Source organism: Puntigrus tetrazona, chromosome 6, assembly GCF_018831695.1.
Source record: "Puntigrus tetrazona isolate hp1 chromosome 6, ASM1883169v1, whole genome shotgun sequence".
Classification (NCBI taxonomy): Eukaryota; Metazoa; Chordata; class Actinopteri; order Cypriniformes; family Cyprinidae; genus Puntigrus; species Puntigrus tetrazona.
The window spans coordinates 14,030,717-14,055,654 of record NC_056704.1 but is presented as its reverse complement, the minus strand read 5'-3'; the positions used below and the strand labels follow the sequence as shown (position 1 = coordinate 14,055,654).

At 35.5% G+C, this 24,938-nt stretch overlaps 1 protein-coding gene across 1 annotated transcript in view; it reads left to right on the top strand.

Moving 5' to 3' along the window:
* Nucleotides 1–15,491: 15,491 nt before the first annotated feature.
* The window catches only part of lrrc7 (leucine rich repeat containing 7), a 54,117-nt gene continuing 44,670 nt past the window's right edge, over nt 15,492–24,938 (top strand). Inside the window, 1 exon segment of the mRNA XM_043242271.1 lies at nt 15,492–15,957. Coding sequence (XP_043098206.1) covers nt 15,933–15,957 — 25 coding nt within the window. The 5' untranslated portion in view covers nt 15,492–15,932.

Below are 24,938 nucleotides of genomic sequence, written 5' to 3'. Positions count from 1 at the left end.
TACCATGACCTTGTGCATCCCTAATCTTTTGCCATTCCCATTAGTTTGGGCCATGCTATCCATCAAACCCTGACTGCTTGGTAAAAATTCCTCAATGTATTTTTGTGGGTGAGTCTCAGTCTACTCATATGGACCAAATTGGGTCTGAGTGATTTACACGGGTACGTGTCACTGTGAGAGACCTAATGAATGGCTTCAGGAACACTTCTCGCTCTCAGCTATTCAGCCAGGTGTTCTCATTAGCACCTTCTCTTCTGTTGGCTTTGGTGAAGAGAAGAGAGATGTCAGGTTAGAATGAAATCAGGCTGAATTCACCATGCTTTCATTTTTGACACACATTCTCCTAAATCCTTCCGAGACTATACTCTTAATGTTTTGTTGAGTCATGCACGCTCTGACAGACTATTCATTTTGCATTTGCACGCGCGGTCATGCACCAATTATGCCTTTTTAAAGATAACAACGGTCTAAAATGCATTTTTTTTCACTGACTTTGTTTTGCTTATAAACACCATCGTCCTGCCTTTTTTCAGAGTGTTTTGCACGTATTTGCACTCACGTGTGTTATGTTACATGTTGCTAATGCGATATTTGGCGCAAGTGCAAATTTGTATCTATTTATTCCTCACAGCGGGTGTCCGGGGCAAATTGGTTTCATTTCTAATTATTAAGGTGGATAACACAGAACATTTGTATTTCATTTTATTGTTTTTTTATTTCAGATATTGACTGTTTCCCCGGGGGAAAAACAAACAGGAGTGTAGAAGGTTTATCCCTACCAGATGGGGATTTCCTGGCTCTTGTCCTATTGGCTATTGTACTGATGGGAAACTACATTATAGGAGATCCAGAGTGTAGATTAATGGCAGGGTAACTGGGTGAAAGTAGTGAGTTTTAGAAGGAACAGCTCTCTGGAGATTGAAATCTGAAGAAAAAATGTAATGCAATCGGTCAAACTCCCACCCACTCTGAATCTTCGTTATAATCCAGTGGATTTTCACAGCATAAGGTTAGGAGCTGTGTCACTATTAGCTGCACAATCATCCTACGGTAGTTACATCTTGCGTTAATAGCGATGCTGAAATGAATGTGATGTACTTTACGTAATATTTTGGCACAGATTCATTTGCCATTTGGTAGAAGCTGGCCAAATCAAGTAGATGCCAACAAAGACACTCTCTCAGTCTCATCATTTAAAAAATATAAATATTATTTAACCTACAATACATACGGTTTCCTTTGTAAGAACTATGAACGGTTTACCCCACTGCAGTGAGTTTTATATGATGAATTGTTGGCTGCTCAAAACATAAAACCTGTGGTAACATTTTATTTTACTGTTACACCTATTAGTTGCTTATTAGCATGCATATTTATTAATGCTAATTAAGCACATGTTAATGCTTTATTCTACGTGACTGTTCTACACATCCTAATCCTACCCAATATAAACTTAACAACTACCTTACTAACTGTTAAGCAGCAAATGAAGAATTTATACAGGGAAAATCGTAGTTAAAAGTTAACTAGTGTTACCATAATAAACCTATTGTACTATTTTCCTTTTCAGTCTAGTTCATGCTGTTCAATTTATATGGTGTAGTGGTTCTTTAAAAAATAATTGCACCCAAAAATTCTGAAAATGTGCTTATACTCTCAGGCCGTCCAAGATGTAGATTAGTTTGTTTGTTCATCGCATCAATTAGCGTCTTGTGAAGTGAAAAATTGACTGTTTTGTAATAAACTAATCCATCAAGACGTATTTAACTTCAAATTGTTGCTTCCAGCAAGCACAGTTTACAAGCCAACTAACAAAGTCCAAGAAAGTTTTGAATCAATATGCAAATAAGTTGGTGGATTTTGATTTGAGAGGACAAACAAGGCATGGACTTTTTAATTTGAAGAACTGTTATTATGGTATTTTGGTCAGAAGTCATGGTTTAAAGTTAAAATGTCTTAATGTCTTTAGTTAGATCATTTTGGACCAGAACAAAACAATTAGCTTCAAATTTCAGAAATAAAGTATTATGCAGTATTTATACAAAAATTCCAAGATTTCAAGATATATTCCAAGATATATCATGCAGCTGTTACATTGTTTCTTTTCTGTAGCCAATTCAGAAATAACAGTTGATCTAGTTAAATCGTTTGAGGTCTGCATGTACTTGTACTGAGATCAGAGAGTGTTGTAAACCGTGAACGGGCAGACGAGCCGAGAGACGTTAGAAAACCAGAGAGCGGGCAGAAAAAACAAGCAAGGGTCAGTTCATGGCAAACTTAATCCAAGAGGGCAAAGACAAAGAGAGGCAATCCAGGTACAAGAGCGATAATCCAAACAGAGGCAAGCAGGGTCTAAAATGACAACATGGGAAATCAAAGAAGAAAAACTAGGGAACTAGTAGCTATCGCCTAAACAGTGATAAGTGCTATATAATACTCGACATGGAACTGCTATTTATCAATACTTGGCGTGAAACTGCGATTTAAGATGTGTGAGCGATTTAATGCAGGTGAGCAATGAGTGCAGTCAGGTGTGTGTGTGTGTGTGTGTGTGAGTCGTCAGTGCAGTGGTGTGGTGCAAGAGTCAATGTGGACAGATTTGTGACAGCAGCACATTTTATTTTCAGTGTCAATTGTTCATAGTTTGTGTGCTGTGGGTCTCAAACTTTGATATCATTTTTTGTTTTATTAATAAGCAGGAAATGAAGGGTTTGAGACAAAACTCATAGTTAACGGTTTGCTAAAAATGTGAATTTTTGTATAAAATGTAATTTTTTTGTATAAAATATATCATTTGTTATGTTTTATATTTGTTAATATATTTGTTCAAATTTGTTATATTTTATACAAAATTGTACCGTATGTCAGGATCATCCTCTCTAGCTCTTTTCTAATTATTTTTATACTTACATTGTTACACTAAACTTCTACATGCTACAGTTATAGACAATACATTAAGATTTCAGGTTTGTAGTGAGAAAATTTTAAAAACTATTATTAATCAAACCTATTTCTTTGCAAAAATTACACAGAGCCGTGGCTAAATATGCTTTAGGTTTTATTTTTAGACTCCTTATGTGTGGGCCTAATTCTATTGCCTGGAGTATTGCAATGTGCTATGTATCAAATTATGCAATTATAATGATTCTATATACTTATTTTATACACTACTTATGAGAATGGCAGCACCCTGCAAGTAGTTAGCCTGCAACTTATGTGCAATTTGTTACAGATATGTTTTAACACTGTCACATTTTGAAGAACTCCGAGAATAGTTCCCCATAAATAAAAATTCCCATTTTAATGGCATATCAGTTATGAAAAAGACAATTTGATTTAGATGTAATGAAATAATCAACCTGTAGCAAGTATATGCAGTTGGGTGAGTATGGTTTAATAATCTTAATATATTTTCAATCTTTCAATTTCAATTAAAACCAGAACTCAACCACTGTAATATATATATTTATGTGTATAATAAAAGTATATATATATATATATATATATAATGTGTATATATATATATATATATATATATATATATATATATATATATATATATTGGATAATTATACAACTTTTACAATAACTTTTTTTACAATTTTAAAATGTTTTACATATATTTTACATATACCATTATAATAACTTAAACAGAACCAACCTTTTTCTAATCGTTTTTACAGTCTTCTACTGTTAGCATTTATCATCTAGTTCTTGACTGCTGTTAGAAACTGTGACTTCATTCGAAAACTGCTTCACAACATACTTGACCGAAACCTTCGCTTGAGCACCATGACTCTGAACAACACATTTCAGTTAAAGAAAGCGAAAAACTTGATTGTATATTGAAAGAAAATGCTGTTCTACTTTCACGCCGAGGTCAGCCTAATTACATTCAGTCATATTTCCAAAATGACTGGCTTGAGGGCTGGCAAAGATGAAGATGCCGTTGAGTCATGCTAATAGATCAGACGAACAGATCTCCCTCCGTGGTCTTATGTAGATCAGTGGGACTTGTTGCCATGGCAACTGCGGCAGATGGAGCATAGCTACACCTCAGCATCAGCGTGGATAGGAGAGAAAGCCTGGAGTCCCTGAAGAGGCAGTGTGGTAGGTGGTGTAACACTAGTTCCTGCAGTCAGCCCCCCTTCTTCCTCTCAGACACCCACTCTCAAGACTTACCAGTCTCTGCGTCCGTTAGTAAGGTCTCACGATCGCTCTTCTGCTATTGAATGACACATTATTCTGATGTCGGCATTTAGATTCAAGTCTAAAGAGATTCATAAATAAAGGAAGAATACATAAAGCTTACATTCCATGCATGTTGTGAATCGAGCGGCTCACTGTATCTCAGCGTAATCTCTATTTGTTGCAGGCATGTATTTTCTTATCATGGCAATTAAAAAAATTGGAGGGCCGTGCAATGCAATCGCAGTAGGGTAATAAAAACAATATTGGGGCCGTGCAATAAAATATTCTGTGCAGAACTCAAGCTTTTGGAACGGCATAGATAAAAGAAAATGCGTTTTCAACATTGCATAATACTCATATCTACGGCTAGATGAGATTTGTATGGTTCAATCCTGTTCTCCTTCATAATGTTTCCATGACATTTCACTTGGATTGTCTCCATGACATCCCACAATGTTTCCATGGCACCATGAATACCTAAACCTGTCTGCCAGGTTCAGATATGTAAACCAGATTCATAAATAATCATAAAGTGCACAAGATAAAAAAAAACACAAAACAAAACATTTAATGTACTTAAGCATTTTACAAGGGGTTGCTTTTTTAAATTAGATTTGTATTTATTTTAGATAAACTAATTTAGTAAACAATTTCAGCAGTCACACACTGGGTTTCCATTCAATTTGTATTGTATTTAAACGGAAAAATTTGAATATTAATGCATAAAGCATTTGTGAATAAACACAATTTCCATCCAACGAGTTGAAGAGAACAAAAATGTTACGTCTTGATGAACTGGCACTAAATATCACTATGAAAATAGGAAAAATTACTAAATAGATATTTTTTTAAATGCATTTTTTCCCTCTTGAAATTTGGTGTATCCATCTCGTTTCAATTTATTTTTTTTACCACGTGTGCAAGTTATGTGTGCAAGTTACGACTGACCCTCAATAGTGTAATTTTGCCTCTAGAAAGGCTTTATCAAAAGTAAATATAAAATATTAAAGCCTGATAAAAAAAACAAAAAAACATTGATGACTTTTTTCCTCACAAATCAAATATTTTTTAAAGCCAATTTTATTAACTTATCTCACAAAACATCTCACAATTTTTCTCAGAATTGCCAGTTAAAAATATAAAGTGAAATTTGTGAGAATTTGTGAGAAGCTCACGCAGTTTCGGTCTCAGCAAAAGTCTCTCTGTTTGATTGTCTCTTCATCTGTATGATTACGTGAGAGTTAATTGAGAGTTTTCCTGGCTGAGGTGTCTCGCTTCCCTCTCTCTCTCTCTCTCGCTGAGGCTGGCACAATCTCAGGTCTGCTGGTGAGGCCTGTGGCTCGCTTGTCGTCAAACCTTCATTATACCAGCATGGCAGCACATATCCAGTCTGTCACAACGAGGCGATCCCCTGTGCTTATCTGAGTGGATATAACATCAAGTTGAGGATGTCAGGACCTGAGCGGTGTTGATATTTCAGTGTGTGTTTACAAGCATTTCATTTAGTCAGCTGACATCTCTGTAGGTTTTTACGTTTTACAGAAAGAAAAATCATTCAAATATATCATATAAATACATTCAAAGCTTGTTCATTATTAAACCTATGAATTTGAAAGAGATTTCATCAACAAAGGACTATGCTTCTGTTTCGGAAAAGATAACGCTCCCGTGACGCCCCCCGTGTTCTGTTGAATATGGCTTGAGAGCCGATCCAAAGAAATATCTTAAATGATTTATTGCTTCTTGGTGCAATGGTCTTTGTAAAGCTCTAGATACTCTCTGTTGCTTATCATAACACTAAGCATATTACTATTTCATGACACCAAATGTGCTTCTGCTGAGTGTGGTAGGGATAGCGAGTCAACACGTGACTTGTGATGTATGAAAGAAAGCAAGGGGTGTTCTATATTGGTTTTTCACACGGTGTTTTGCCTGTATTTGGAATGACACATTAAATCGTGTTTTAGGGTTTAAGGAGTTGTCTGTAAATGTGACAGATAATGTCCTAATGGCAGAAACTTTCTTGGCTTGTAAAAGTGTCATTTTATATCAAATGTTTTGAATTAAAATTTTATTTTTTTCCCTGCTAAGCTAATAGCAGATGCGCCATGGCCATTATTGAGCTATATGGATTTCTAATGCAACACAATTTATAAAAATGTCATTTTGTCACAAGTGGTGTTTGTCTAAAACGCAGTGGTAGAACTCAGGTAAAGCTTCCTATGTGGTTGACTTTTAACTTTCAATATTTTTTCAACTTTTTCAATAGATTTAATGTCTAAAAATGTGTTTTTACTTAGCTTTAAAATATATATTTTTTTAGCAAATACGCCTTGTAACATGTTCCCGTCATTGTTAAAGCCAATGTAATCTATGCTAATGAAATGCTGCTTAAAGTGCCTCTATTATGGATTTTTAAAAAGTACCTTTCATGCATGTAACACAGTTCCAAGCGAATGAAAACATTCAACAAAATGTTAAATCTGAAAGTGCCTCCTTGTATAAAGGTATTGTCTCTAATAAAAGAGTCAACTCTGAATTATTGAAACTGCTCATTGAGTCAAATTGTTGAAGTCAAAATGAAATATTAGCATATTGCCGCCCACTTGTTGTTGTTTTTTAGCGTCTGAATGAAAATGCTAATTCAAATAGGGTAAAAAATACCTTGCATACATGTCAACCTTTTGTTTGGGAATCCCAAAACCAGAATATGAACTTTTTATAACCCATTATAGGGGCAACTCTGTGATGCTTTGTGCCACAATTCTGTAAGTGACTTGAATCATTAATTTGGCCAGTTTTTAAAAATAGTCTTAATTGAGTCGTTCATGACCGAAACAGGTTTTAATACTTAAAAGCCTAGACAAAATCTTCTAAGACACTCAAGAAAGATGATTAGGTTTGAGCCACATAAGCATATTATTGAATATTATATCTTGCTTAAAAGATTTAAAAGATTATTATCTAAAAAGTGTAAAAATAATAAAAAATCATGATTTGATTTACTGTCATACTTTTTCGGGGCACCATTAAAGTACATTGCAATGGGGCCCACCAATTTAAACGTATTATTTAAATATTTACAGAGTTTATTATTGCTTTATTCTCGTGCTTAAAAAAAGAGTCTGATTTTCTTCTATTCCGGAAAATGTTCCTTTATTTTTATATCATTATTCATGCCTTTCAAAAGGCTTCTGTTACATCCTTAACTCTCATCCGAACAAATCAGATCAGATGTTTAGTTTGACAGGCAGTGGGTTTGAAAGGCTAATCCTATTGCCTGACTGGAATGAATTCTGCCTAATAATTAAACAATAACAAAGGAGAAGGGAAGACAGTGACTTGGAGCACCCCAGAGACGGTTCTTGGAATACTTTAAGCATAGATTTGCCAAATAGAATTGCCCTGCCAGGCAGACGAGTGATTAACCAGTCTGCTTCAGACAGCTGAGATTAGCAGAGATATGTGGTGTGCACAAAACGTTTGTTTGCATTCAAATCCGTTTGGCCCGTGCAGTTGTCCAAATCAGTTCTGTAAAGGTGAATTCTATCACTGTGTAACTCTTGCTTTGGGCCTCAGGATTCCATGTTATATTCATGCCATCTGTTACACAAGCTGATCTGACATAAATATGCATCTGTTCAACTAGTATGTTAACATTATGCCAGAAACTAGCCCCACCTGGAGGGACAAATCACAATGTTAGCTTCAAAGTGCGTCTGCGTAATATAGGGATGTCCCTGAAATGGGATATAATATTAAGATGTGACAGATGATGATATCTTGGGTGAACTTTACAGTTAATGTGACACTTACACACTCTATTTGTAATATTAGGCATTAATCCAGGAATACAACAACTAATATACATACATTGTGGGTCAAACATTTGGAATAATTCACATTTGTAATTTTTCTCAACAAGGACACATTTATTTGATAAACATAAATACTGCAAAAAATTATATTGTGAAATATTATTACAATATACATTTTTTTTCATTGAATACTTTATATATTTTAAATATAATTTACTCCTGTTTTGGCTGAGCTCCAGTCTTCAGCGCCACACGATCTCGAAAAATTATGATTTGGTGCTCAATATTTCATATCATTCATTATCAATGTTAAAAACATTGAAGCATCCCTTTCAGCATTGGAGAACTGCTACATATTTCTGCCCATCTGTCATGTTTAATCAGTTAATGCATTTTTTTTTTTTTTTTTTAAATCTTACTCTAAACGTTTGAATGGTAGTGTTATCTAGCAGCGCAATAATGTTTTCATTCATTTCTAATAAAATGAATGTTTCTTGAGCACTAAATCGGCATCTTAGAATGATTTCTGAAGGATGATGTAACGCTGGAATAATGGCCGCTAATATTCACATTTACCATTACAAGAATAAATCATATTTTTAAATGCATACAAAAAGTGATTTTAAATTGCAATAATGTTCCACAATCTTTCTATTTTGTGTTTTGCTGAAATAAATGATATTTACAACCATGTTACACTGCGTACTGTAATATTGGTCAGTAGGCGCCTTTGTCCCTGTGGAAAATGTGCTTAGCTGACAAAAGTTGGCGCCCTTTTTTATCATTGTTTTGCTCTCTTTGAAGAATCTGGACCTAGTTCCTAATCCTGTTGTCCTACACTTCCTCTTCAGGCACTTTATCCATCTCCTCAGCTCTCACCCAGAAAGAATGGAGAGAAGGAGGTTGCTATGGCAACAGAGAGCCCACAGGGAAGCTAAGTACAAATAGTGTTGCAGGGATGAGATTCCTGCTTCAGATGAGGCACAGAATTGCGCTTCAGAAGCTTTATATAGACAGTATAAATATAATCTTTCTTTTCAATTAAATGAGATATATATTTGGCCGTTGATGTGTGACGCCATGCTGTCATCAAGCCTAAGTAATGGAGCATTAGATAGCGAGTGTATTTTGGAAAGACTGAGTCTGCACATTCACACCTGCATATAGGATGAATCGGCATGTCATCACAATGTATTCTCAGGTGTTGGCTAAAGGATCTATTTTAGGGTACGTAGACGCCCCTTTCATCGTTAGACGTGCACACGTCTGCCACATGTTTATGTGAATAGAAAATATTGCTTTCAGTCAGAAAAATATTTTCCTTTTGAAATGCCCCGCTATCGAGCTAGTAGGCTAGCACTTCTTCCTTAGCAAAAAACAGCAGTCAAAAACATTTTCTTTGCAGAAATAAAGGCGAATTCCTATGGCAGATAAACAGCGATGCACCCTTGGCACAAAGACAGCAGATCAGTTTAGGCGAAATGACACTGCTGTTCCTACTGCTGGAATATTGCAAGAGGAAAAGTACAGCTCTGTTCCTAAAGCAGAATGAAAGCTTTGCGGCTTGAGTAGAACAACATTGTCTCACGGGCAGAAATACAGGACTCTACTGGTGTGGACGATTCATTACTAATTTGTAATCCGAATAAAGAGAAAGACTGACTACCAAAAGTTAGATGAGCTTTTTTCATTCAAATCAAAGCATGCATTACCTACATGTATTTGTGTTTTGAATTAAAACAGCACACCCTCGTGTCGTGGATGTGTTTTTTACTTGGCAGTCAATGGCAATCTAAATCCTCCCGATTTCATACAAAACTCATATAAAAACTTAAAACTACCTTGCTAACTATTAATAAGCGGCAGTTTGAGGCAAAAGTCGTTTTTGCCATCTGGTGTGATCAGGCTGAGGAATAAGCATAGAAAGCATGGCATAGAAAGTGTATTTGAATGAGCTGAAAAGTTTGGAAAATAAAAAAAATAAAGGATCATTTTAGTTTCACACTGAGTGCTGAGTGCATTTCTCCTACCTTCTATATTTTTCCTTTTTTTGTTCTGTATTGTGATGTTATGAGACAGCGAGGAAAGGTGAAATTGAGTTGTTATGACTGTAATGTCTCTTCACAAGCAATCTGTTTTATCTGATATTTTCGAAAAAGGAAATGGTGGGCCATGAAGACAGCCATTTTGGAGTAGCAGTAAACAGCCTCAGGGTCCTTTATTTTTGAACAAAAGTATGCTCACCTTAGTGAGTGGAAGAAGGAAGTAGTGCCCAGACACACCTGAAGGTCCAGAAAGTGCTGTAAAAGATATAGTGTGTGTGTGTGTGTGCAGGGAGAGAAGAAATGTGCTTTGTTGCAGCGCAACAAGTTTCCGTCTTTTTTCAGCCAAAAGAAAGTAAAATTATAGTCTTGTTTTAAGAAAAAGCAAGTAAAAATTAAGTAGGTTTTTGCTCGAAACAAGCTAAATAATGTGGGTAAACAAAATAATTTTATTTTCAAACAGAATTTTTAATTTTTTTTGCTTGTTCTAAGCAAAACGGACTCAGTTTTGACTTTTTCTGAAGACAATACTTCTTCTTGATTCAAGAATTTTTAGATACGTTGGCTGGAAACAAGACAAAAATCTAATCTACAAAAGCATTTTTCTATCAATGTGGTCATCATTAATGAAAAAAATGCTCATGTTTTACTGTTGAATTGATGTAGTTTAAGGGTCATGACCCCTACAATGTGTGTGCTCGTGTCTTTATTGAGGGAATAAGTCCTCTAACACACAAAGCAACTGACTGATACGTGTTTATGTTCATCAAACATTTGACTATACAATAAGGTCTCGCCTAAAATATTACTGAAATTAGATAGTAATCCTTTTCACCCACGTGTGTAGGTCTTTAACCTGACTAAGAACGAAAAAAGAGTGACTAGCAGAAGTTATTATGGTTTGAGTAGAAAGCTTTACGTAAGAAACTCTATTTTGACCCTAATTTCGGTTGGCTTTTTTCTGTACCTTCACACAAAAACATGATCATTCATGTCATTTCAACACCGTATTTTGTGTTTCCTTTAAGAAGCGAGGTCTTACGCTGTCTAATGCTAGACAAAGAGCAAAACACACCACAAAAATATTCTGAATTAAAACATTTTTACCTATATTTAATATGTTTTACCCATCAACCCCAATAGCAGGGTATTTTCCCACACTACATAGAGTATCGTAAAATCCGCCATGGACTTTTCAACGTAATTTTAATCAATAATGAAACAATAATGAATGATTATCCTCAAACATTGTCATGAGAACATAAAACATCTTTTGTTTTCTACACTGAATGTACAGTTTTGCGTTATTTTACTTGTTTACTTAACATGAATGACATATAGGTGCATCCTCTCCCTCTACATCCCAATCTATTTCAGCAGTTAATCATAATCTTAATAAACACTAAATACTTTATTATGCAAAGAGCAGGAGGCTGGGCGTTTGAATGCAAAGTGAAGAGCATAGTGATAATAGCCATGTTGGGATTAATTATGATCAAATCCCTTAGAATCAATATATTATCATGGGTCTGAATTCTTTTAATCGCTTCTCTGAAAGAATTTCCCTTTCTTTTTCACCCCTGACAACCTGCTTGCTCGTAATTGAAGATTATTGGACATTACTGGAGGTGTATTCTGAGCGGGTTAACAAATAGCTTTGATAAAAGTACATACCACTGCTTTGGTTTTAATGAGTCTTCATGGAAATATTGTTCAAGATCAATATCACCAAAAGACACATTTAGTGCTTCATATATAGGGAATTCCTAATATGAGGGATTTAGTTTATTTTAAATTATTCGATCAGTTAAATACTGGCAAAAATCACTTTTTTTTTTTGTTCAATTTTACAACCATTATAACATTTCTGAACCTTGGAAGTCAGCAGGTATTTCAGCGACATACACTTTTTAGCCTTGATTCTGCTTTGATGAATTGAAAGTAATATAAATGAAATAATACGAATATGAAAGAAGATAAAAAAAGATCATTATCCCCTCTCCTGGTGGATAAATGAATACATTTATATTTCATGATTTCTCTTGTGTTTGACTAAACTTGAATATTTGGGGGCATTTTATTGATGTGGTGTGTTCTGCTGCATTCAGAGGAATGTCTGTCGGGTAAAATAAGGCGAAAGAATGAAGAGACAAATCTCTGGGTGTGTAATGTGTTTCAGTAGCAGGTACATTTCACTGTCACTTCAGAGCGTTCACTTCAGTTAGCTGATCTGACAGCCTTGTGAAACTGAGAAGACTCTGCGAGCAGCGTATTTAAAACACATAAAGCTTCTCGCTGAGGTGCTATGCCAAGATCCTGATCTAAGCACTAAAGGGCCCCAGTAGATAGAGATGGGCTGTTCAGATCTTTAATGAAGTAGTCACTACTTGAGTATCCTTGTGGGAATTTTTATGAAACCAAAAAATGCAAATGAGCCGTGTTGCTGCAGTGGTTGTCAGCATTGTACAATTTAAGCCTGGCTTACACAGACATATAAAGTTATTCACATCCGAGCGTTAGAAAGGTGTATGTAAGGTGCTTCATTTGCATAGTGGACGCCTAAAGCGTCTTCAAGACTTCGTTTGGAAGCTACATTTTCTTTCGATTTAAGATTTTCTTTTTATTTAGAAGCTACATTTTCTTTTTGTTTGAGTATTAAAGCATATTTTTCAATTCTTAGTGTAGTGAGATCAAAAAGAAAAAGAAAAGTTCTGTCATAATTTACACTCATATTGTTCCAAAAACTGTATGATTTACTGCATTCATTGTTCTGTGGAACATAAAAAAGTCAATGTATTCTGTGTATGTTCCACAGAACATATGGGTTAATGATGACAGAAATTATATTTATTTCCTTTTTGGGACCTGTACTCACTTTGAAATGGAAAGACAAGTCCAGCCGATGTTATGCTTCAAGTAAGTTAAGAAAAACTATTTATACGGTATACTTGAGCAATTCCCTGAACAGTCTTAGCAATGTCTTGACCTAGAACATGGAGGAAATAAAGGAACTTGCATTCCTAGTATGCATATATGAATTGCACTTTGCTACTTTTTTTACACAGAACATGTATATATAAAGCTACAAAGCAGTTGTCCATGTAATCCAAGAGTTGAACCTGCCTTTATGTACTGTATGTTGGAAATGTAACGGAAGTCCTTGAAATCATGAAGAGCAAACCAAATGAAAAGTCATCTTCGAAAAAAAAAAAAAAAATCCTTTTCTGGGAATCTTGCTATCGAAATCAGGCAGGCAACTCTCAAAAGCACTTTCTCATGTTCATAGTTGAAGACTCAAGGTACTGTACTATCAGGGTGTTTTTATCCAGTGAGATATTACATGGACAAATGTATAAAATATGTACACTTTTATATAGATTTTATGTCTGGAAGCTCAAAACGAATTATCTGCTGAACATAATATATTATAATGTTGATTAATGGCATTATTGAAAGTTATCATTTGGAAAATCTTGGCTCCTTCTAAACATGTTTCAAGACCATAATTGATATGTTGCCCAAGACGGAAGGATTCATATGTTCAATGTCTCTACTTTCAAAGGTTTAGCAGAGTAAGAATAATAAAAAAAAATACAGACCTTTAAAAGTACATTTTTAAAAAAATAATTTCTTTTCCCTGTAGATAGTTTGGTGTTAGGTGTTCTCTAGGTATAACTGGGTGTTTTCACATTTTCTGCTAATTTCTCTCATTTTGTCTATTCATTTGTTCTTAGAGAGTGATATGCTGTTATTAGGCCACTCTACTTTATTGCTCTAGTGTAGTATTGTGGTATCATTGATTTCAGCTTTGCCCAGCCCTAAACATCGCATTAAAACAATGGGTTTGTTGTTTTACAAGTTGGTAGATAGCCTCTCTGGTTTAAGTGGATGTTTCTGGGTTTAAATAAAGATGAAGAGTGGATTAGACTTTATGGTAATAGCCAAAATAGTCGTTTGCTGGTGGACTGGAAAGGAAGTAATGATCCTGAGGAAATTTGTTTCTTGGTTTTACCAGTTAATGACTGAAGTTGGTTGTAGTCAAACTCTAATCATCACAATGACAAGAAATGAGCTTTTTTCTTTGGATTAACGGATGTTATTGTCATTCTTAGAAATTAAAAGGATGTAAAATAATCCTATAACGTAACAAGGGAGAAGGTCATAACATTTTCAGCTAATAATAGTAGAAGAACTTTGTGTCAAACATACAATAATCTAAACAGCATAAAAATAAATACAATACAGATGGAAAAACAGTACTGTCTGTGCATGGGGACAGATACAGTGCAAGTTAGAAATACATTAACAGCTTTCCATCCTAAAGGTGAATTCAGTGTAACATAAATAAAATCATTTAGTTTTCTGAATTGAGGACTGGGGTGTCAGTCATAGTTTTATTTAGAGAGTCAGTGTATGGTGTGTATGGTTGTAAATAGATCTGATTATGATACATGGCTGTTGGCCTTAAAACCAATTCATTCACACCTGGGCATGTTCTGAAGTTAATGCTGGGTGATATTACAAACACGCAATTCACCATGAAATTCCAATCTGTAAAATTTCCAAAATTAAAAAAAAAAAAAAAAAAAAAAAAACTGAATGAATGGACAAATAAATAAAAATAAATAAATAAAAATGTACAAAAAAATAGTTTCACTTTGGTATGTCACAGTGTGGAAAACAAGACGATCACAACTTCTATTTCATGACTTTAAAATGGTCAGCATTTTGAAATGTGCCAGTCTGTGAACATAGGTATACTGTAAAGGAGTTGCTTACTTTGCTGTCCAAAATTGAGAAATTGCATATTGCTATGAGAATGGGTAAGTTGGGCAGTTTTTTTAATGGAAACGATCTTTCAAGTTCTCTGAAATAAGATATCACGCCAATCCTGAGTAAAATAAAAAGTTGCAATGTTCTTTTCTTTACCACAACATGCAGTCCATCCCCTATACGGGCAGCTAGAAGCTGATCGACTTGAACAGGCAGCAAAACAGGTGCAAAGCGAACTAAAGAACAACTAGCACCACTTGCACTTCGTAGGCGCGCGTAAAAGCACATTTCAATGGCTTATTTAGTTTGTTATATATTTAGGCTTATTTAGTTTTCGTGGTAAAGTTTTGTAATAGCAGTACAGTAAGAGACACGTTCCTCCATCTTTAAAAGAGAAAACAAACAATGATCAGATGGGCGGGATAGTGTCGTTCCCGAGTACCGGAGTCACGTCATACCGGTTTTCCTCTCTCTCTCTCTCTCTCTCTCTCTCTCTCTCTCTCTCTCTCTCTCTCTCTCCGTCAGACCACTCCTCTCTCTCTCCTCTCCTCTCCTCCGATCACCCCCACTGATGATCCTGCTCTCCGGTTCCGGGGACAGAGTCTCGCGCTGCGCTCGTGCGAGCCCGAGGAACTGGATCCGCTATTTCGCCGCGCGCCGATTTTTAATCCATTCAGCAGAAATAAGGGACAAGATGGATAGAATGCAAGAAGACGCGCGCGGGCCGTAGCTACAGACTCCCGTCACGACATGTCACTTGTCATGACAGAGACGTCTATGGGCTTCATCGAATATGCGTAACGAGAGAAGCAGACACGATTTAATCGTTGGCAATGAACTTGAATTTCCATTCCTCCACATTAACGGGAGGGAATGGCTCAATACACAGATTCCTAAATGCTTTGGAACATAATTCTTTTTTCGCTTGATCTCAGTAAGACATCAGTAGAGCAGTCTGTCAGTGCTCAGCGCATTATGTCCGTTCAGTGCTGCATTGATGTAAGGGAAACGCTGGAGCGGAGGACAGACCGAAGCGTCGTGTGATGTGACTCGTGTCTCTGGGATTAGCCTACTGCTGGAGTACCAAACAATCTGTAGAAATAGTCTAATGGACAATTACTCAACGCTTCAGTGTAAGTAACCTGACCGAGTCTTTTTGATTCTAACGGGCTATTGCAAAGGTGGTTATCTGGTAATATTGAGATGCACGCGATGAAACATTTAGGGTGACGCTTTAAAGGCCCCCATATGCTCTGCTGCTTTCTGCTTAGGAAGATCGAAAATGTATTTTTATTTAATTTCGTCTTTTAAATTGATTACTAACAGAGCAACACAGTTAGTTTCTGTGCTGGTTATTATCGTTTATGTCCTCAGCACTCTTTTTTAAATATGTAAATGAAATACGTAGAATTTAAAATATCTAAAATAATTGCAATGAATTAATTGGTTACTTTAAAACAGGTGGTGAGGCTCGAGAGGCTGAAACTGTGTACTTTTGAGATAGCAAGATGCTTTCCCCCGAGGAACCTCGTAAACTGTACAACAAACGTCCTTTGTAACAAAGCTATTTTGCATTTTGCCAAATTGAGAGTTTTGCCATTGTATGCAGTGACCTCAGAAAGATATCAAACAGGTGTTTAAGAAAGTGCTGTGATGCCTGTTGGTTTTTAGCATTTTGAGAGAGAGCAAATTCAAAACTGCCTCTTACTTTGACTTTTCGATCAATATGCTCTTACAGTATAACCGCTTTAAAATGTTTTACAGATTCACTTTAGCTTTATTTGAACCGGTTAAGTTAGCCTTTTAAATATGATACATAACATTTAGTCAAGTGATTCAGAGCTTGACATTTAGTTAAGGGGTTTTTCTTTTGTCTATTTTGGGATTTGTCTTTACATTTTATTACAGAAAAGTGCTGTGGAAACATGTGGCTATGACATTCTGCCATCGTTTTCTATATTGCACCTTCTGACACGGTACATAAAAATGTGAGGTCACATGCCAGAATTGCAAAATCACCTCTTCTTCACATATTACAGCATTAAATCATTATGCCGGGACCTCATTAAACCACCCAGTTCATCTGTAGTTTAAACAGGTACTAAAGGTTAACCCAACAAGTCCATTCATATTCATCAAATATCATTAATAGAATTGAATATGTACCATTTTGCATGTAATTTCCATTATTGCCGCAATTTACACTCTGGATGAGACTTTCTGAGAATATCTTAGAGGGCCAAGTGTTAAAAAATGCTGTGAGTTTTGTCAAAATATCTTTTGAAAAGCTCCAGAAGTTTTAAAGTAAATGTTCTTAAGGTACACTGCTGCCCAATTTTGACATATTTGTTCGGAATACATCACAACACTCGATTATTTGATTAGTTACCCATGGCAATAATGCTACAGTATGTCCGTCATCCTGCAGTTCCTGAAACATTTAAGAAGATATTTCCTAACGTAGCTGCTGCTGTGTTACTTTCTCGGTCTGCTCAGAAAGACAACGCTATTACCCTTACATGCAAAGCTGCCATATTCTGAGAAGGTATGCGTGCCGCAGATAAGTTGCTGGACAGGTGTAAGCAGATTAGGGGTGGCAGTGCCTCATTCTGCCAGAGAAATAGGACCGTAGCCGATGTGACGGCTGAACAAAAGCTGAGTGGCATGGCCGGTGGAGAGATGTTTGTATGATGGGCCTTGTGGCTGTCAGGAGATAAATAGCCCTCCGCTGGAAGGGGAGGAGTTGGAAGGCCTGCTGGATCTGTTCCAGGAGCTTGGAGAGCAGCAGGGGAACGGAGGCTGTCACCAAGGGCGCTGATATGGACTGTCCTGCTGCCAAATGCCAACCACTGTCCGCGTATTTGTATAAAAAAGATTATTTCTAGGTTTTTCAGGCCTTCAGTGCAGCTATCTTCTAAAGACAAATAGTCCAATCAGCAGAGTAGGACCTGGCTCGCGCTGCAGCTGGGTTTACGTGTCTGGATTGGGCCTTGTACCTGCTGAGCGCGGTCTGTCTCGTGAATAGATCTCATCAGTTGCTACTGTGACAGGAATTTGCAAAAAGAAGGCGATTTCACACATTCTCTTAGTTGTTGTAAAGATTCTGCCAAGCTGTGTTGTCATTAAAAAAACAATCAAGCAGTAACTTTTATTTGACATGTCCAAGTCACGTTTTAGATGAACTCAAATTTGGATTCAGAATCCATGAAATTAGAATTTTAAGTGCTAATAACTTACAAAATTGAGGCTGGGGGGGAATACTCACGAGCCCCTGTGCTTGAATCATTTAATTATGTATGCTTGATCAAAGCATGGCAGCTTATGGGGACATGCAGAAGTTGTTATTAAAAATTAAAATAGGTTTTAGCTCTTCTGAGTATTGTTGGTGGTTCACTTGGGCCATGTTGAATTCAGTCCATTTCTCTCGTGCATATTTTTTTATAAATGTGCAGTTGTATAAAGGTGCATTAAAATGTATTTGGGCACAATCAAGTTTTTAAAAAAAAATAGGAAAAAAAAAACTAAACTTTTAATGAAATGATAAACTAAACGTTTAGAGTAACCTAAATGTTGTGAGTAAATTGTACTCATTAAGAGTTCGCAGCAGAGTTATATAAGTATCTTTAAGACACTAAATATGATGGTTTGCAGCGAGTGTATAACCTTTTTTCTGTCTCAAGCAGCATGATTCTGTCTGTATTTCTGGAAGATGTCATGATAACTGAAGTGTGATGTCTGATTTTGAAAGAATGCCAGTCTCAAAATGTTATGTAATGTTACTAACCTTAGAAGTTTTTCTCTTTGTGTGTTAGTGCAACACAAGCAAGACTAATGCTTTCCTTCATGTTGCCCAGAGTTTTGCCCAGTGGTCTGCGGCTCACTGCTTCCATTTGCTATTAAGGTACATTACAGTACATTGGTCTGTACGCAGTTGTGTCCTGTTCTGTTTTCTGAAGGTTTCTTACAATGAAGACTATTTTCCCAGCCTTAGGCTGCCATTACATCAAGCATAGAAGTGGCTTTATAAGATAAATTCAGTCCATGCAGGTCCATTTTTTTTAATGCAGTGTCCATGTACGCAAGAGCTAGATGACCTTAGAAAACTCAAATTGTAATTTCCTTTTATTATATTCCTCAAATTGACCCTGTCACTTCTTCCATAATAGTAAATCTTTATGGTAATAGACTTAATTAGCTAAATGAGCTTTATATTTGCCCCTATTGAGTCAGTTCTTTGAATCTTTTATGTTTTGTTTGAGGTTTCATGCAACATTGTCAGAAGCCATTCATGGGCCTGTAGGCATTGACAATAAAGAAACAGTTCACTCCATTACCAGTATGTCTAAGGACATGACGCAACTCTTTTCCCCCTCACATTTTAATTATACAAGTCTGCTGAGGTTTAGATTAAAGACCGCGTTTGGTGTTTAATATAATTTGTATTTAGGCATGTTTGACCCCCCAGAGCCACACACAGTATTTTTTATGATGGATGGATGCACTTCTTTGGGCTTCAGAATCTCAACACCTATTCACTGCCATTTACAATTTGTCTGATTGTATTCGTCCGAAATAAGAAAGTCATACATGGCTTGAGGATGAGTTTATTCAACCAAAAACGTAAAAAAGTAGAAGAGCACAGCTGCAAACTCAAACCGAGGTAATGTTTTACCCCTGCACTCTTCTGAAAGCTGATTTGTACGGTTACGCGTTTAAAAACAGTTCATGTAAAACCATCGGATAGCTGTTCAAGCTGTATTGCATTGCAGAGCATATATGTGTAAATGTTGTCATTTATTAGCTGTTTCCATTAGCAGCAGTAAGGTGAAATCAGGTAAATGTAACAAACGTTTTAAAAAAAAGCTGTATATCAGCAGTGTTAATTATTTAAGAGTCACAATATAATACAGAGGTTTAGTTATGTACACTTTGCCATGCAGCATGTGCTGAATTTGCAGTTCTGTTAAAAAAAAAAAAAAACGTTTGACATTCTTACAGCGTAACATTCTCTGAGATTAGAGAAACCCGGCAGTCTCTCATACAGAAAAGAAAGCCCATAGGGCCTCATCAGAATCATAATGTCATGTTAGGTACAGAGTAAACAGTGTGCTGATACACATAAAAAAAGCATTATTTAAGCGCATAAAGATATGTGAATTTATTACTTTTGCCTGAAACCTCTTTGGATTGGAAGGATGTCGTAACTCAATTGTAATAATCAAATTTGACTTGTATAAAGATGATTGATTCCCTCTGCTTTGATCAGTGCATTAGCTTTTGCAACTTGACAGAGCTCTTATAAAAGAAGCATTCAAAGATGGCTTCTGTTAGTTTTTAAGTATGAATGGATGGTGCTGAGCTATCTCTGTGCTGAATTCAGGCTGCACCTGAGGGCTTTTATTCAATTTCTGTTAGGAGATGTGGATATTGCTGCAAGCACTCTTTTTATTCATTTTTACTCATTCCATTATGACTTCTCTAGATCAGCTTCTCTTTAAATTAAAACTGTTCAAATGTTATTTTTTTTCTGATAATCACAAACAACATTGCTCTGAAACACATTTGCATTGACTCCACGTCACAATTTCAGCAGTTGCAATTGAATGCATTGCATGCTTTATTTCTGTTTTAAGTTTTTCGTTGTACTGGAAAACTATTAGAACTGAATTTTTTTTTTTTTTACGTGAATTCGGTGTTTTGGATTTTTATGCATGCTGTTCTACTCATGGATCCTTTTTAATAAGCTTGCTGTGAAAATGTGCTTTCCTGCTTAGTATTTTCATCTTCATTCTTTACTGCAAGCATTAAAGTTAGATATTTTGGTAACGCACAGCTTGAGTGAAGTGGGCCTTTGCTTCAGTAGCGTTGTAAAGCATTTTATCTCTTTGCAGGTGTGTGTGTAGCTTGTTAAATGAAGCTCCACTTGAAGCAGCCTTGTACTTTTTCTCTTCTCTAATACTGAAGCAATCAGAAATAAGTAGGTCAGTGTTAAATGTGCCTAAGAAATAATATATGATGTGATAAATCCATGCATGCACAAGCTGCTGCGCTCTGTGGACTTTAATGATATAATGCATTTAATTTGAACACCTTTTAATTCAACCATTTAAACTTTCAGATGAAGTACCTGGTCTTCATGTGGCAGGATGTGGTTATGCTTAAGATTATCTCCATCTGTGCTAGCTGGTTGAATTCTTGCTGACACATATGTTCATGCTCACACAGCAGTGCTGATAGCTGATATAATCTGTTCAATTTGTATTTACTTTTATGAGCATTATTTTATGTTTCCAAACCAACCAAATTTTAATTTAATTTAATTTAATTTAATTTATTTTATTTTTAATATTATATATATATAATATTTATTTATTTATTATTATTATTTTATATATTAGAAATTGACTTAACTTCCTGAAAAGGATATTTGATATTTTCTAAAAGTTCAGAACCTTTTACCATCAAACTTTTGAAAAGTAATTAGTCTTATTATGTCTTATTAGATTATATCATATATTATAATACTTATATTTGTCCTCTATGTGGTGTTTTTGGCTGTGTACTGCTGCATTTACACGGAAGCTTTCATTTTCTTTTCTGCTACCTTAAGATGAGGGTTCTCCTTTGGCATTGCCCTCTTGTATCAGCCTCCCATGTGTAGGCCTGTGACCACATGAATCTGTACTGTCTAAGTCAGTTTAATGCGGAGAGTCAGAAGGGATTACTCTTTCTTGTATAAGACCCTACAAATGGAGATTTCACATGCAGTGCATCGTTCTTTAATCCGTTACTTGGGTCGTAGTCTTATGGCTCACTGTGTCACACGTGGGATCCTAATTAGACTGTCTTTGATTGCTGGCCAGTACTTCGCTTACTGTAAGGTTTGATGTTCAGCTTGGTGTACATTTTTATTTTTTTTGTGTTATGGAGAAAGTATTTCAGAAGTGAAAAAACAAACAAACATTAGAAATATGGCATACATTTTAGATTCCAGATTTATTTTAGAATCTTGGTTGCTTCACTACATAATTATAAGCCATATTTTTAGTCTAAACCTTAAAAGAATGCAGAAAAATGCTGAATTATGGAGATGATCTTAAAGGGATAGTTTACCCAAAAATGAAAATTCTGTCATTAATTATTCACCCTCATGTTTTTCAAAACCTGTATATGCTTCAGAACACAAATTAAGATGAAATGCAGTGTCTTTCTGACCCTGCATAGGCAGCAACACAACTGACACATTTATGGCCAAGAAACTTAGAAAGAAATGAGTCCATGTGACATTAGTGGTTCAACCATATTAAGCTACAAGAATAGATTTTTTTTGCATCAAGGTACTATTGTGAACGCAGGTTGAAGACTGAAAGGGAAGAGAAAAAAATGTTAATTAAAATCTTTGTGCACAAAAAGCATTCTGGTAGTAGATTTAATTAAAAAAAATCTTAATTTGTGTTCTGAAGATGCATTTTTATTTTTGGTTGAGCTATCCCTTTAAGGGGGATGAGACAGACCATACGGATATATTTGAATGAGGATAAGTGTAACTAAATAAAAAAAAAAAACATTAAATTTATCACTATGAGACAATCTCACACTATTATTTTATGAGCATCACTAAGAGACAAAATATTATACTAACAGTGCAGCATTAGATAACATTAACATCATAACAAGCTGAAACGGCAAACACTCGATTGCATTACGCCATGAAGTAACATAGTACCTTGCACAGACAGCTAGAATAAATGTAATAATAAATGAGAGTTGACATAATATCGGCAGCTAGAGAGGAATTCATGAATTGTGATGAACAAATTTCTAGCTTGAAATGCAAGACATATTTGCTGATAGTTCTTATTCAATCTAATGTATCAACTAGAATTTTATGTTATTTTAATTTTAATCATGACACGATTGAGAAAATGAACAGTATCAGGTTTGATTTCATGTTGCCCTTAAGATCCACGTTCTACCTCAAAATAATCTTAAGAAAACGTTTGAGGTTATCTTTATGTTATTTTTCAGATTGTAATTTTACAAATGGTGGGAGGTGCTGCCTGTTGGATGTTTTCCAGCTGAAGCATTTTAAAATTTGACTGCTTTCCATTATCTCCAGCGTGTGCTTGCACAGAGGGCTCATGGAATCTCTCAATTCACTGCCAGAGCACATGGTCCATTAACTCGGCACAAGAAAGTCATTGCAATCAGCTTACCATTTAATTAGTTTTTACTGGGGTGTTTAGGAACTTGTTTTTCTTTTGAATTTCATGAATACTGCACAAAGTGGGAAATTAATAGTTGTCACCCTCATCAGCTTGCGTAACGACTTCCAATATCACTGGTAGGCCCAGTCGCAGTGTTTTATAATGCTAGTGAGATTACTGTACTTGTAAACAGACTTACAGTGCTGGGTTGATGGCTTATAAGCCACCAGCGTGGATGTTGTTTGCTTATCAGGTCTGAGCCTGTGGCACTCTGATTCTTTCCCGTATCAAGGCCATTGTAGTTTAACATGGATGCTGCTGCCTGAATGAGATTATGCTATTTCTGCTTCTGTCTCTGCATCCACACAATGGCATGTCACACTGCATTTCCCTCTCATTGTATTAGAGGGAGCAGTTATTATAAAAATAACTTTGTCTTAAAGGAATAGTTTCTCAGAATAAAGATTCTAGTATTATTTACTCGCCATCACTCCATTCCAAACGTCTTGTTTTTCAATGAAGCATGAAAGACGCCATCCTCAGACTCTTGAGGGAAAGTGAAAAGTTGCAGGATTCCAAGGGTGAGCTACCTGTTCTATTTCCTTTCTGTCTTGTCTAAAAAAAGCTCCTTCTCTTCTGCCTTGTGTCCTGGATCTGTCTCCATTAGCGCAACTGTCCCCGGGCCCCAAGATCCACATAGGCAGCTAGGACTCCCTTCCATCAAGGTGACCTAAAATACCCATATCTACAATGCTTAGCCTAAACTTTGAGTTTTGAGCATATTCTCTTGGTGTTTGGCAGAAAGATTGGCTTCTTTGTCATTGTCATTGTGTCTAATGCATCTTTAGGAAAGTTACGCAAGACGTTAACTTTATGGGACAAAGCTTCTCTGTTTTGGGTCCAAAAATTTTACTTTGGACTGTTGAAGGAACTATATTCTTGTGACAGTTCATCACCTTGCCATGTCGTTTCTGCTTCTTCACAACGTTCACAGACATTTAAAGTGATATTTAAGTGAATTTTACAGCAAAAAATGCCTTCTGCTTGGTATGCAACGTGTTAGGCTTGGCATCATGACATGAATGCACTTTTTGTCGTTGGTTGCCAGGTATATTTGTGTATATTGATTATGTTTATATAAATACACACATGCACGTATATGTTTCAGAAAAATGTTATGTTTATATATGAAATATATTTAATTATAATATAAATTATATGAATATATAGACATGTAAATACATGTAAATATTTAAAAATATACATACTGTATGTATGTGCATTTATATATACATGAAGACACAGAACATACACATATATTATGCAAACAAAAACTATGCGATTAATGTTAGTGTTAATTTCATTTTTTGTATTTTAAAATGTCCTCCAAATAGATGTTCTTTTGAAATTAATAAAAATCTGATGTATTACATTTACCTGATGTATAACTGTTTCTCAAAAATATTAAGTAGCATAATTGTTTTTAACATGCATACTAATAATAACAGTTTCTCGAGTACCAAATCATCATATTTTGGTTTCTGAAAGATTAAGTGAATCTTAAATTACATTTAGTACATTTATCACATTATATAATTACATAAATTATATATATATATATATATATATATATATATATATATATATATATATATATATATATATATATATATATATATTTGATTTAATAATTATGCCCTTGCTGAGCATAAGAGATTTTTTTTTTTCAAAACATAATACCCACCTTCTCATGTATTGAAAAGTGCAGTATTTTCTTCATTATTTCCTTTTGTGTTCCACAAAAGTCATATGGGTTTGGACCAGCATGAGGTTGAGTAAATAATGACAGTAAAAATTGCTCATGTCTGAAATGGCAACTGTGCCACGGATTATTGACTGAGGTTTCA